Here is a 14,513-nt window from a genome sequence, read left to right as displayed (position 1 = left end):
GTCAGTTACAATTCTAGAAATAGCTACTCAGTTAGAATAATGTCATGTTAATTTTTTTAAACATGCTTTTATTCATTTTACTATCACTAGGGAGGATTTTAAAAAAAAGTTTCCATAATACAACTTCGATTCCATCTATCAGGCAGCAAAAAAGTACTCTGGTGTATCAAATTAAGAAACATAGATTTCACTACTTATAGCAGGAGGCTAACAAATAGTAGCTGGAGCTATAAGGCTTAAGGCCCATAAATTTACTCTGTTGTAGATAATCTATTATATCAAAAGTTAATCTAACATCTGGTATCTGGATTAAATGCCTCTCACAATGATATTACAGCTTCTTACCTTGTACAAATGCAAGGATCTGTTCATATTGTTCTTTAGCCTGGCTTTCTTTTACCAAATCAATTTTATTTTGTAGAATCAAAATATGCTTCAGTTTCATGATTTCTATAGCAGCCAGGTGTTCAGAAGTCTGAGGTTGAGGACAAGATTCATTACCAGCTGGATGATGAAAAATAAAAGAGGCATATGAATTAGCTGAAATATCCAGAATAGGCAAATCCTTAGAGACAGAAAGCAGATTAGTGGTTGCCAGGGGCTGAGGAAAGGGGGAAAATGGGAAATCATTGCTTAATGGGTACAGGGTTCCTTTTGGGGTGATGGAAAAGTCTTGGAACTAAATAGTTGTGACAGCTGTACAAAACTGTGAATGCACTTAATGCCACTGAATTGTACACTTTTAAATGGGTAAAAAAAAATGATAAATTTTGTTGTATTTTATATCAACACCACAATAAAATCAGCTGGCACCTAATAAAGGAGACTTTTGGATGTTCTAGCCCTACTCAAAGCAGAGGTCTTGGGTATCACTGCCAAACGTCCACCTTTTGCCCCTGCTTCATTCTCTGTGCCTGCATTCACTGGATCCTCCCACTCTTTTGTTTCCCATTTCTAGTCCTAAGCAAAAAGCTTGAAATCAACAATTTTGGCTTCTCAGGGTCTACCCTCAGCTTTTACTCGGGCTGGTTCTACCCAGCCTTAGAGATGTCCTGGCCCAGCCAAGCTCTTGAGAAGCAGAAACTAGTTAAGAAATAGACACCTAACACAGTCTATGAATTATAACTACCAAAGGGTACTCCTTAACAAAGGGGTGAAGAACACTACCTGTGAAGGTAACCAATGGTGTATTACAAAGAAATAGGCATGTGTTGGTTAGCACTCCAACGATCATCCTCTCTGAGTTGTGATGTTCATATGTCCTGTACTAAATCCACTGCCATGCTTTAGGAAAATTATACCCCATAGCAATAAAATCTCTCAACACCTCTCACAAGGAAGCACAATCCTAGCCTTGAAAACTGCTACGCAGGACTAGACTTCAGCACTTCATATGAATGAGATTTGCATCTAAATAAAACCATTACCAGTCAATGTTACAGTAAACAACTCAGGGACATAAAAACACACATTTACTTTTATACATAAATTTGAAACTAAAATGATAAATCACCTCATGATTTTAGTGGGAAAAAATGCACTTTCTACTTTTTTTTTTTTTTTGGCACATTACCATAAAAATTCTCACAAGACATTAACCTCAGGTCCATCTTGTTTAATATTTTGTGAAAGTTGGCAGGCAGGGATGTTGTCCTGGATCACCTGGTAGTTCCCATTTATGTCATCCTTAGGAGGTAATGGATATGACCCTTAAAGGCCCCAGTTTCCCTTTAAATACGCCATCTTGGATTTGCTCCATAATGATTTGTCCAAAACAATTCCAATGTTGTTTACCTATCAACAGAAGAGCTGCATCCATCACTGCCGCACCGTTCAGCATAGTAGCCATCAAAATATCGTGGCCAGGACAGTCAACAAAGGAAACATGTCTAACAATTAAGAAATAACAATCAGCCTAAGCTCAATCAATACTTAAACATGCAAGTCATACATTTCCTGAAGTTAAATCACTTAGGAAATAATTCTTATTGCTATAAAGTGGTTACAAGACTTGTTGCTTCCGGAATTCAGAAATAAGATTACCAGTTAAGAGTAAAATCACTGCAGATCATTACAAAGAAAATGAAATTAGCCACGTATAGAAATAACTTACCTGAAGAGACAGAAAATCCCAAATCCAATCAAACTGAATATATTCAGAGCATATATTGGGAATGTCACTGATACGAAAGCTAAAATCTAATAAACTGCAAAAGCTGCGTTAACGGGATGAGAATTGTCATTTGAAAAAATAATTTGCCGTAAGTATCTCTAGCACCTTGAAAAACTGGTATTGCCTATCTTAAGTGGAGAGGATGGCACTGTTTTAATAAAACTACAGTACTCATTCAGAATCATTACTAATTTTTAAAATTGTCCACCCACAATGCCATGATATAAAACAGGGGTCAACAACCAATGACACTTAGGCCAATCTGACCTAAGGCCACACCCATTCACTGACCTATCATCTACATCTGCTTTAGTGGTACGAGGGCAGAACTGAGTAATTGCAACAGAGAGCCTACACTCTGCAAGGCCAAAAATATGTATTCTCTGGCCCTTTACAGAAAAAGTTTGCTGATCCCTAATCAGAGCCAGGACTAGGGTGAGACAAGTAAGGCACTCACTTCAGGTACATAATTTAAGGGGGTTGTCAAAAAACTCAGTGAGCAAGATAAGTACTTAAGTTCAGTATTTTAAAAAACCAAAATTAACAAAAACAAAAAAAAATCCACGATGAATAAAATATCAAAACTTTAAATGAAGACAGGATCAGTAACAATGCCACACCAAGCCAAGAGGAAAAACCAGTAACAGTGAAGCAAGAGGAAAAATCACTAATATTGATCCTGTTTTTATTTAAAGTTGATATTCTGTTGTAATTTTTTGGGCATTAATTTCCAAAACACATGGCATGAAAAAAGCTTTTCTTGATTACCGAGTTTTTTGGTACCCCTCTTCAATTCTACACCAGAGGCAAGCGTCTCACTCACCTCTCCTTTGTCCCAGCCCTGCCCTGATCTAAAATTTCCTTGTAAGGCATCCCAACCCCCATAAACATTACTTGGTAGATGTCATTAGTCTATGATGAAGAACCAGGATAAGCAAAAATAGATGAGGAACAAGCCAAAGGTGTTAAGAATAGCTTTGTTCCTCTCCCATTTAAGAAACAGAAACAATGCTATTTAAAGCAAAAGAAATTTAGGAAGCCCGGCAAAAAGAATCCCTCAAATCTTATGTGATATTTTTAATATGGAGAACTTGCAAGGAAGTATTTTAACTTAGATTTAAATGTTTAACTTCTCAAATTATCTTCTTATAGGCAATAAAAACAAAATGGAAAAATAAAACCATTCAGCAAGTAGGCTAAACTCACTGTTTAATATATCAAATATTTTAAAAAGCACAAGACAATAAAATATGCAGTGTGAACTGAAAAGCACAAAAGAGGTCACCTGACTAATTTGAAGTTCCCTTTGGTCCCTGGAATGTCTGTAGGAAACTCATCAGGTGTACTACTTCCACAGGATCTATAACATTCTGGCCGAGGACAACTTGGGTCATCAAGTTTATAAATCTAAAGTTTTGATTAAAAAAAAAAAAAGTTTAGATTTGTTGTCTGCATATTCAACAAGTAAGGTTAAATGGTTTCTAGTTCACAGCATACAGCTCACCTTAGCATTAGCATACCCAAGCTTGATTGTAATATTTCTTTCTAATTCATTTTTGAACCTGACAGTGTGAACTCCAGAAATGGCCTTTACAACTGTGGATTTCCCATGAGCTACATGACCAATTGTACCTATAGACAAAGTATAAAAAATTAATGTGCACCCAATTACACCAAATATTTCTCCAAATAGTGTTAAACCAGTAAACCCAAAGCTGTAACATTGTAAATATCAATGGAAAACCAATAGTGACTTCAGTTTTTCCTTCTACATATCCTTTCCTACTAAAAACTTATCTGACATAGGATTGGAGAACTTCCCATGTAATTGACAACCTTGTTCAAAAACCATACTCAGCATAATAAGAACAATTCATTTCATGCTATTAATTACAGAAATGACCACTTTCATTTAAAATAAACACTTACTAAAAAGTATATAAAATCCTGAATAAGAAACTTTTCAGCAATTTCAGAGTCAGATAGATAGGCATGACAAACCCTGACACAACAAAAAGGAATCCATGAAAACAAGAAGACAACCCAAGTTTAATTACAATAATGCTGTCAAGGGAGACATATGTTCTATAACTTTTTAATGGCCTCACAGAAAATTACTTTTAACTAGATTTTACTATGCTGTTTGTACAGGCTCTCCAACATTCAAAATTTACATTCAGTCAACATAACTTATCTAAAGTTCTGAGAATGCCAATTAAGGAAAAAAGTACACTCTACTTAATTACAGCTTATATGTCAAACAAGACTTTCATAAAGCCCTGCTCAGGCAATAACCCTCTATGGCAAGTACAGTCACGTTTTTACCTCTCTCTTAAATGTCTGCTACATATAACTCCATATTGCCTTATGCTATTTAACTTTTCATATGTCTGTATCTTTCCTTTTCATCGAGTCTGTAAGCTAGGAATGAACAGCATTCTTCGTGTTTCCCAAAAATCTAGCAAGTGCTTTGCTCACAAGGGCTCAATATTTATTTCTTGAGTACGTGAATTCTTCTATAAGTCAGTTAATCACACAAATGGAGAGACTAAAATTACTTGCCAGAGATCAATCAAGTCAGGACTCCAAATTATTCTTACCTATATTAATTGTGGCTTGTCTGCTGATAACTTCATGCGAAAGTGGCGTCAATTTGGTAACATCCTGCAACGAAACATTTTAAACCACTGCACATAAGGCAATCCAGGCCTTTTCCTTTGACTTGATGTTTGCTATCCATAACTCGACATCATCTGTACAGCTCTCTACTACTTCTAAAACGCCTTTTCCCTATATAAGCAATCCTATTCTGATGGCTAGGAAGCGTTAAGAGCCCTTCATCTTAAAAAAAAAAGAAAAACCGAAGACAACACCTCCACTCACTGTGGGAGATTGGGAGGCCCGAGGCCCCCAACGCTGGAAGCATTAGCACCCAATTACACCAAATATTTCTCCAAATAGTGTTAAACTAGTAAACTCAAAGCCGTAACACTGTAAGTACAACGGAAAACCAATGGAAAATATCATTTATGACATATCACACAGTGACTTTCCCGCCGAAGCCTTCAGGAGCTCCAGTTCCCAAGAGAGCACACCTCCACGCCCAACTCGCGGACTGGCCCAGGTGCAGGTTGCCAACGGCCCAGCACCGCCTCGTCCCAAAGCCTCCCGGGAGGCTCGTCCACTTCCCACTCCCGAATGCGCTGCGCTGCTCGTCCCACCCAAGCAAAACCTCACCAAAGTGGCGAGATCCTGGCGAGAAAGGTGCGGCTGCCCTAGCGTAACACCGGCCTCGCCTCCCGCCATCTTGAGTGGAGAGGAAGGAAGTTGCCCCGGCTCCCGCCTGATCAAACGCAGGACCCTTCGTGGGCGGGGCGTGGCAGCGGAGGCGGGGAAGGCAGACGAGGGCCTGGATCTGGGGAAGGCGGGCGACCGGTACAGCAGGGGACTCACTGCTTGGGCTTCTCTCCGCTTGGGCTCATTCAGTGGCGGCCGGTTTACTAGAAAGCACACTGCAAATTTTCGGAATCTATTAGTGGCAAACCTATTGGATTTTTTTGCAGGCAACGCTGAGGGCAGCCCCAGAAAAGGTTCCCTGCGAGGCGGATGATGCAACCCGACGCGCGCGCTGGCTAGGGAGAAGCCATTTCCATTTCCGGGGGGTTTGGCCGGGGGAGTTACGCAAAACCTGGGAACTTTATCTGGGGCGTGAGAGCAGAAAAAGGAGGAAATGACCTTGTTTTACCGATTCCCATAATTGAATAAGGCGAGGTCAGCTCGGGGTTCGCATCCGCCTGTGACGAGACTTGGCGGTAAGCACGCTCACGGCGCCGGGCGTCCCCGCGGATTGGCGGGGAGGTCGCCCTCGCGCGGAAGTTTGGAGTAGGGCTGAGCGGCGCAGGGTTGGCAAAAGCAAAATCCTAGCTGGTTCCAGGAAGAGGTTTCTGGGGCCAGGGAAGTTGTCCGTGGTGGCGCTAGATTGCACTGCAAATGGATATGGCTTAAGGGAGAAGCTGGATGTCATAAGAGAGCCCAAAGTTAGATTTTTTTTTTTTTAAAAGCAGATCCAAGAAACTCTTTTAAAGATTACCAATAAAACGGTATTTTAAATTTTAACGATTTTTAAGACTTTCTTAACCCTTTTTTAACCGTGTGTTTAAACAAAAGTTGTGATTTTTGTTTTTATCCATGTATTTCTATACTTTACAAATTTTCTGTCATAAACAGGTATTCATTTCTAACCAGAAAAAAATGTAAAAAGAGGTAAATAAGAATTTAGATTATCTGTGTTCATTGAGTACTTAAGTAAGATTAAAATATAAATTTTAGGTAAATCAGTTTACATAAAATGGGAAGTTGTACTTCAATAAGTACATTCATTGGTTAAGTGATGGTGGAAATTGTATATATTTTACTGGGATGGAGGTATTTAGTTCCTATTTGTCTCACATTCTAAAGAGTTATACCTGTGTCTTAGTTTCTCAGGGCGGCCATAACATAATACAGTACCACAAACCGGGTTGCTTAAAACAACAGAAATGTATTGTTTCATAGTTTGGGAGGCTAAAAGTATGAAAGCAAGTTGTTGGTAGGGCGATGCTTCAATTTAAGTCCATAGGGAAGAACCTGTTCCATGCCTCTTCTAGTTTCTGGCAGTGGTTTGCCACTAATCCATAGTGTTCTTCTCAGTCATATTGGATTGGGGCCTCATCTTAACTAACAACATCTTCAAAGATCTTATTCCAAATAGGATCACATACATTTACAGGACTGGGGGTTAGGACTTGAACATATCTTTCTAGGAGACACAATTCCATTCAGCCAACTAAGAAAACCCATTAAGGTGATGAAAATTTCTGGAATGAGATAGTGGTAATAGCACATACTTGGTGAATGTACTGAAAAGCACTGAATCGAACACTGAGAGGGTGAATTTTATGCTGTGTGAATTATATATCTCAATAAAAAAATAAATCCCATTAATAAATAAAACAATTCAATAGGCTTTATTATCAAAACTTACTGGAAGTAGAAACATCACAGGAAACATTACATTTATTAATAAAAATAATAGTTAACATTTGTTGACACCTACATAATAAGTACTAACTTTATTTAATCCTCACAATAATCCAATGAGGTAAATAATATTATTCCCATTGTATAGGTGAGGAAACTGAGTACCAGAAAAATTAAATAGCATGTCCAAGATTCCACAGATAGTAACTAGCAGAGCAGGGATTCATAGCCAAGTATGTGTACACTCTCTCTCTTTTTTTAAATCTGCTTTATTGTGGTAAAATTTGCATACCATAAAATTCACCTGTTTTTTTAATTCATCTGTTTAAAGTGTACAATTCAGTGAGTTTTAGTAAATTTACGAAGTTGTGCAACCATCACTAAAATTCCATTTTAGAACATTTACATCATCTCAAAGAGAGCACTAGTGTCCATTTTCAGTCAGTCTCAGTTCCCACTCCCAGCCCCAGGCCACCACTAATCAACTTTTTGTCTGTATAGTCTTTTCTGGACATTTCATATAAATGGAATCATACAATATGTGGTCTTTTTCATCTGGCTTCTTTCACTTAACATAGTGGCTTTGAGGTGTATCCATGTTATAGCGTGTTAGCAGTAGTTCATTCCTTTTTATTGCTGAATACAATTACATTGTATGGACATACCACATTTTGTTTATCCATTCACTGTTGAACATTTAGATTGTTTCCACTTTTTAACTATTATGAATAATGCTGCTATGAATATTCATGTACAAGTTTTTATGTGGACATGTTTTCACTTCTCTTGGCAAGTATCTAGTGCAATTGCTGACTTCTATGGTAAATCTATGTTTAACATTTTGAGAAACAGACAAACTTTTTCCAAAATAGCTGCATCATTTTACATTCCCATCAGCAATGTTTGAGAGCTCCTGTTTTACCACATCCTGGCCAACACATTACTGCCTGTCTTTTTGATTATAGCCATTCTAGTGTGTGTGGTTTTTTTAAATTTGCATTTACCTAATAACTAATGATATTGAGCATCTTTTCATGTATTTATTAATCATTCATATCTCTTCTTTGGTAAAAATATCTTTTCAAATCTTTTGCCCATTTTTCAATTGAGTTATTTATTTTCCTACTGAGTTGCAAGAATTCTTTATATATTCTGGATACAAGTCCTTTATCAGATACGTAATTTGCAAACATTTTTCCCAGTCTGTAGCTTGTCTTTTCATTTCCTTAATGGCATCTTTGAAGAGCAAAAGTTTTAAATTTTTATGAAGTCCAGTTTATTAATTTTTTTCTTTCATGGGTCATACTTCTGGTGTCATATCTAAACACTTTGCCTAACTAAGGTCACAAAGATTTGCTCCTAGGTTTTCTTCTTAAATGTTTGTAGTTTTAGCTCCTTTATTTAGATCTATGATCCACTTGGGGTTAATCTTTGTTTATCGTGTGAGGTGAGGTTTTTTTTAATGCAGTTTTATTGAGATATATTCACATAACATATAATCATCCAGAGTGTACAGTTTGTTCACAGTATCATCATATAGTTGTGCATTCATCACCACAATCTTTGAACATTCTCATTACTCCAAAAAATAAAATTAAAATTAAAATAAAAAAGAACATCCAAAACATCCCATTCCCTTCCTCCCCCCATTGTTCATTTAATTTTTTTAATTCATTTTTATTGAGATATAGTCACACACCCTATGGTCATCCACAATGTACAATCAATTATTCACAGCAGCATCATACAGTTGTGCGTTCATCACTAGAATCAGTTTTTGGACCTTTTCCTTACTCCAAAATAAAAATAAAAGCAAAAAAGAACACCTAAAATATCTCATCCCCCCCATCCCACCCTCTTCTTTATCTCATTTTTGTCCCCATTTTTCTACTCATCTGTCCATACACCGGATAAAGGGAGTGCGAGCCACAAGGTTTTCACAATCACACATATAACTGTGCAAGCTACATAGTTATACAATCGTCTTCAAGAATCAAAGTCACTGGGTTGTAGCTCGACGTCTTCAAGTATTTTGTTTCATCTCTCTTCTCCTTTTTGGTCAAGAAGATTTTCTCAGTCCCACAGTGCTGGGTCCAGGCTTATCCCCAGGAGTCATTTCCCATGTTGCCAGGGGGATTCACACCCCTGGGAGTCATGTCCCACATAGGTGAGGAGATGTGAGGTTTTAAATTCATCCTTTTGCATGTAGATATCCAAATGTCCCAGCATCACTTGTTGAAAAGAGAAAAGCCTGTTCTTTTCCTATTGAATTGCCTTGGCACCTTTGTCAAAGTCAATGGACCATAAATGTAAGGGTTTATTTCCGTGTTCTCAATTCTGTTTCATTAATGTACATGTCTATCCTTTTGCCAATACCACACTGTCTTGATTTCTATAGTATTATAGTATGTTTTGAAATTGAGAAGTGTAAGTCCTCTAACTTTGTTCTTTTTCAAAATTCTTTGGTTATTCTAGGGCCTTTGCATTTCCACATAAAATTTAGGACCACCTTGTCAGTTTCTGCTGAAAAAGCTTGCTGGGATTTTGACAGGGACTGTTTTGAATTTGTGGCTCAATTTGGGGAGAACCACTATCTTAACAATATCAAGACTTCCAATCCCAGAGTGCTATACTGCCTCGCTCTAGGTGTTGGCAGGCTAACGTCCCTCATCACGGCAGTGCTTCCTCTACTCCCAAGTCACTGGCAAACGTGAAACTCAGCTCTCCTTTCAGCCAGGCCTGAGCCCAGCTATTCATGTGTGAAACTACCCGTGCTTCTCCTTCAGCTCTCCCCATCCAAAGCTGAGGAGGCCAGAACTGACTCACCTAAGGTCCCTCTCTGCCCTTTATTTACAAAGAAATTTTTACCCAAGATAGTTATGTGATCACTGTTTTTTTCAAGAACTTAGTTTTAGAACCAATAAATGATCTCAGAGCCCATAGTCAATCCTGTCTCTATTCTTAACCACAGTCCCTAAACCCTAAAGTGCACTTCTGGCAACAGCAATCACTGAGGGCTTTTTCCACTTCTTTCATCACACAAACACTGTATAGTAGTTCTTCATCACCACCACTCACCTCAACCCTGGCGCCCATGCTTAGGATGTGTGTGTGTGTCTGTGTGTATGTCTTCTGAAATGCAGTACTTATGAATAGGTGGCTTGAACCTTGAGGCTTCTCAAGTATAGTGTTATGTTTCCGTAGTTCTTAAAGAGCATAAAAATTATTAACCTTTTGGAATATTTGTTCTTTTTAACGTTTTCATTTACAAGGGGTCCTTGTCTACACTGTGTTTCAAAGTAAATCTATTCCGTTAAAATGGAGACATTAATTTCATCTTTTATTGATAGTGCATGTTTAGCAACTTACAGTATTTTCCTATCTGACTGATAGCTTACCACACTCTTCGTTTTACTCTTATCTCACTGGCTACTCCTCCGTCTTCCATCTTTTCCCAGATGACTCCCTAACATTGGCAGGCCCCATGTTCCAGTCCTTCCTCTTTTTGCACTCAGCCCTTTGCTAATCTCATAAATACCTCATGAATATGTGACTTGCATCTTGGGGATTCTGAAGCATAGTGTTACTTTTCATTGGTTCATAAAGAACACAAACATGATTAACTTTGGGGGGGGGTTGTTTTAGTTAATGTCTTCATTTACAAGGGGACGTTGTCTATACTCTGTTTCCAAGTAAATATATTCATTTTAAATGGCGATATTCATTGCATTTTTCATTGATAATGGATGTTTAGCAACTTAAAGTATCTTTCTATCCAACATCTAGCATGCCACACTCTTTGTCTGGTCTCCTTGAGCAGTTCCCTATGTTCTCCCAGATAATCCCCTAATGGTGGCATGCCCCATGGCCCAGTCTTTGAACTTTCTCTATTCTCACCTACCACCTCAAACCTGCTCCTCTTGCAGTCTTTCCCATCTCAAGAAATTACACCTCCATTATTTCAGTTGCTCAGGCCAGAAACCTTGGTATCATTCTTTGTTTTTTTTTAATTCAGCTCTACTGAGATATCTTCACATACCATACAATCATCCACAGTGTACAATCAACTATGTATTATAACATAGTTGTGCATTCATCACCACAATCAATTTTTGAACATTTTTATTACTCCAAAAAAATTAAAATAAGAATAAAAATAAAAGTAAAAAAGAACACCTAAAATATCCCATCCCACCCTATTTTTCATTTAGTTTTTGTCCCCATTTCTCTACTCATCTTTCCATACACTGGATAAAGGGAGTGTGAGCCACAAGGTTTTCACAATCACATAGTCACACCATGTAAGCTACATAGTTACACAATCGTCTTCAAGAATTGAGGCTACTGGGTTGCAGTTTGACAGTTTCAGGTATTTCCTTCTAGATATTCCAATACACTAAAAACTAAAAAGATATATATATATCTCACATAAAAATGCCCTCCAGAGTGACCTCTCGACTCCATTTGAAATCTCTCAGCCACTGACTCTTTGTTTCATTTCACTTCCCCATTCTGGTCAAGAAATTTTCTCAATCCCATGATGCCAGGTTCAGGTGCATCCCCGGGGGTCATGTTGTACGTTGCCAGGGAGATTTACACCCCTGGGAGTTATCTATATAGTAGGGGGGAGGGCAGTGAGTTTACCTGGGGAGTTGGCTTAGAGAGAGAGGCCACATCTGAGCAACAAAAGAGGTTCTCTGGGGATGACTCTTAGGCACAATTATAAGTAGGCTTAGCCTCTCGTTTGCAGTAACAAGCTTCATAAGGGCAAGCCCCAAGATCGAGGGCTCGGCCTACTAAATTGGTAGTCCTCAATGCTTGTGAGAATATCAGTAATTTCCCATGTGAGAAAGTTTAATATTTATGCATTTTCCCCCAGTTCCTTGGGGGGGCCCTGCAAATACATTTTTTTAATTCAGTTTTATTGAGATACATTCACATACCATACAATCCCATACAATCATCCATGGTGTACAATCCACTATTCACAGTACCATCTTATAGTTGTGCATTCATCACCCCAATCTATCTTTGAACATTTTCCTTACACCAGAAAGAATCAGAATAAGAATAAAAAATAAAAATAAAAAGAGAACACCCAAATCACCCCCCTGTGAGAATTAGATTAAGTTTAGCTTTCACACAGGGTGGGGGCAGCTCAGGGGAATGGCAGAGGGTCAAGAAGCCAAGCTATAATCGGTGGCCGGTCCTCCTGTTTATCTGCCCACTGTCTTTGCAAGGTGGAGACTGGGGGAGGGGGTAAATGTTCCTTAAACAGCTTCATAAGTTGTTACCAAACTAGCTCAGACTGGCTCTGCAGTTCAAGAACAAAGGAAAGAGGGGTAGAGACTTGTTTCAAATGTTCCAAGTTTGCACAGGAGACTTTTTTTTCAAATGTTTCCAATTTGGGCGGGCTGCATGTTTCAAATTTGGGCAGGCTAGTCAGGCTTGTCAAATAGAATGTAACCTCTGAAGTATCCAGCCAATGGAGAAACAGGGGAGGGACTTGCGGTTAGGCGTAGGGAATAAATACTGCTGGGTCTATTGTTCTGTGTGCCAACCCCTCACATTTTGGTTAGGCGCCCGTTCTTGCAAGATTGTGAATAAATTTTTTTCTTCTCCACAATCGGGTGAGCGTTTATTCCTTTTAGGAATAGTGCTTGTTTCTCACACCCCCATCCCACCCTATTTTTCATTTAGTTTTTGTCCCCATTTTTCTACTCATCCATCCATACACTGGATAAAGGGAGTGTAATCCACAAGGCTTTCACAATCACACTGCCACCCCTTGTAAACTACATTGTTTTTTAATCGTCTTCGAGTCAAGGCCACTGGGTTGGAGTTTGATAGTTTCAGGTATTTACTTCTAGCTATTCCAATCTATTAAAACCTAAGAAGTGTTAGCTATATAGTGCATAAGGATGTCCACCAGAGTGACCTCTCGACTCCATTTGAAACCTCTCAGCCACTGAAGCTTTATTTTGTTTCATTTCACATCCCCCTTTTGGTCAAGAAGATGTTCTCAATCCCATGATGCCAGGTCCAGATTCATCCCCAGGAGTCATATCCTGCATTGCCAGGGAGATTTACACCCCTGGGAATCAGGTCCCACGTAGGGGGGAGGGCAGCGAGATCACCCGCCGAGGTGGCTTAGTTGGAGAGAGAGGGCCACATCTGAGCAACAAAGAGGCACTCAGGGGGAGACTCTTAGGCACAATTATAAGCAGGTTTAGCCTCTCCTTGCAGCAACAAGCTTCATAGGGGCCAGCCCCAAGACAGGGGGCTCAGCACATCAAGCCATCAGTCCCCAGTGTTTGTGAGAACATCAGCAACAATCCAGGTGAGGAAGTCCAACACCTCTGCATTCTCCCCCAGCTCTTCAGGGAGGCCCTGAATATATATTTTTATTCTCCACCCAAATTACTTTAGGATGTGTTGCTATTTCATTCTAATCTATACAGACCTACTATAGCTCACTTCCTATTCAAAGTTCCACGTAATTGTAGTGTTTGAACAAACTGACTGTAGAAGTTATATTGTTTAGAAAATGCAGATCCTACACCAAATAAATATCTCTTCCCTTGGTCTCACATGGAAGTTGAAGTTTGAACATAGTCAGTTTCAATCTTTACCTTTTGGCCCGATCCTGCAAATACATTTTTTTTTAAATTCAGTTTCATAGAGATATATTCACATACCATACAGTTATTCACGGTGTACAATCAACTGTTTACAGTGCCATCATATAGTTGTGCATTCATCACCCCTATCAATTTTTGAACATTTTCCTTACTCCAAAAAGAATAAAAATAATAGTAAAAAAGAACACCCGAAGCATTCCATCCCCCTTATCCCACCCTATTTTTTATTTAGTTTTTGTTCCCATTTTTCGACTCATCTGTCAATACACTGGATAAAGGGAGTGTGAGCCACAAGGTTTTCACAATCACACAGTCACACCACGTAAGGTACATAGTTATGCAATCATCTTCAAGAATCAAGGCTACTGGGTTGCAGTTCGACAGTTTTGGGTATTTTCTTCTAGCTATTCCAATACACTAAAAACTAAAAAGGGATATCTATATAGCATATAAGAATGCCCTCCAAAGTGACCTCTTGACTCCATTTGAAGTCTCTCAGCCACTGCAAGCTTATTTTGTTTCATTTCGCTTCCCTCTTTTGGTCGAGAAGATTTTCTCAATCCCATGATGCCAGGTCAAGGCTCATCCCCGGGAGTCACGTCCCGCATTGCTGGGAAGATTTACACCCCTGGGAGTCATGTCCCACGTAGGGGTGAGGGCAGTGTGTTTACCTGCCAAGT

The 14,513-nt window shown here is 38.9% G+C and overlaps 2 protein-coding genes across 2 annotated transcripts in view; both read right to left on the bottom strand.

Annotated features, from left to right (window-relative positions):
• EIF2S3 (eukaryotic translation initiation factor 2 subunit gamma) overlaps nt 1–5,507 on the bottom strand; it is a 55,054-nt gene extending 49,547 nt beyond the window's left edge. The window contains exons 1-6 of the mRNA XM_037822541.1: nt 5,411–5,507; nt 4,774–4,837; nt 3,678–3,805; nt 3,459–3,580; nt 1,795–1,889; nt 346–504 (exon numbers count right to left, since the gene is read on the bottom strand). Coding sequence (XP_037678469.1) covers nt 346–504; nt 1,795–1,889; nt 3,459–3,580; nt 3,678–3,805; nt 4,774–4,837; nt 5,411–5,479 — 637 coding nt within the window. The 5' untranslated portion in view covers nt 5,480–5,507. The remainder of the gene's footprint in view (nt 1–345; nt 505–1,794; nt 1,890–3,458; nt 3,581–3,677; nt 3,806–4,773; nt 4,838–5,410) is intronic.
• Nucleotides 1–14,513, bottom strand: part of LOC119523721 (zinc finger X-chromosomal protein) — a 725,297-nt gene that overhangs the window by 193,193 nt on the left and 517,591 nt on the right. The gene's annotated exons all lie outside the window — the stretch shown is intronic.

This window comes from Choloepus didactylus, chromosome X, assembly GCF_015220235.1.
Source record: "Choloepus didactylus isolate mChoDid1 chromosome X, mChoDid1.pri, whole genome shotgun sequence".
NCBI classification, from domain to species: Eukaryota; Metazoa; Chordata; class Mammalia; order Pilosa; family Megalonychidae; genus Choloepus; species Choloepus didactylus.
Note: the sequence above shows the minus strand (reverse complement) of the source record. Positions and strands in the feature narration are given on the sequence as shown.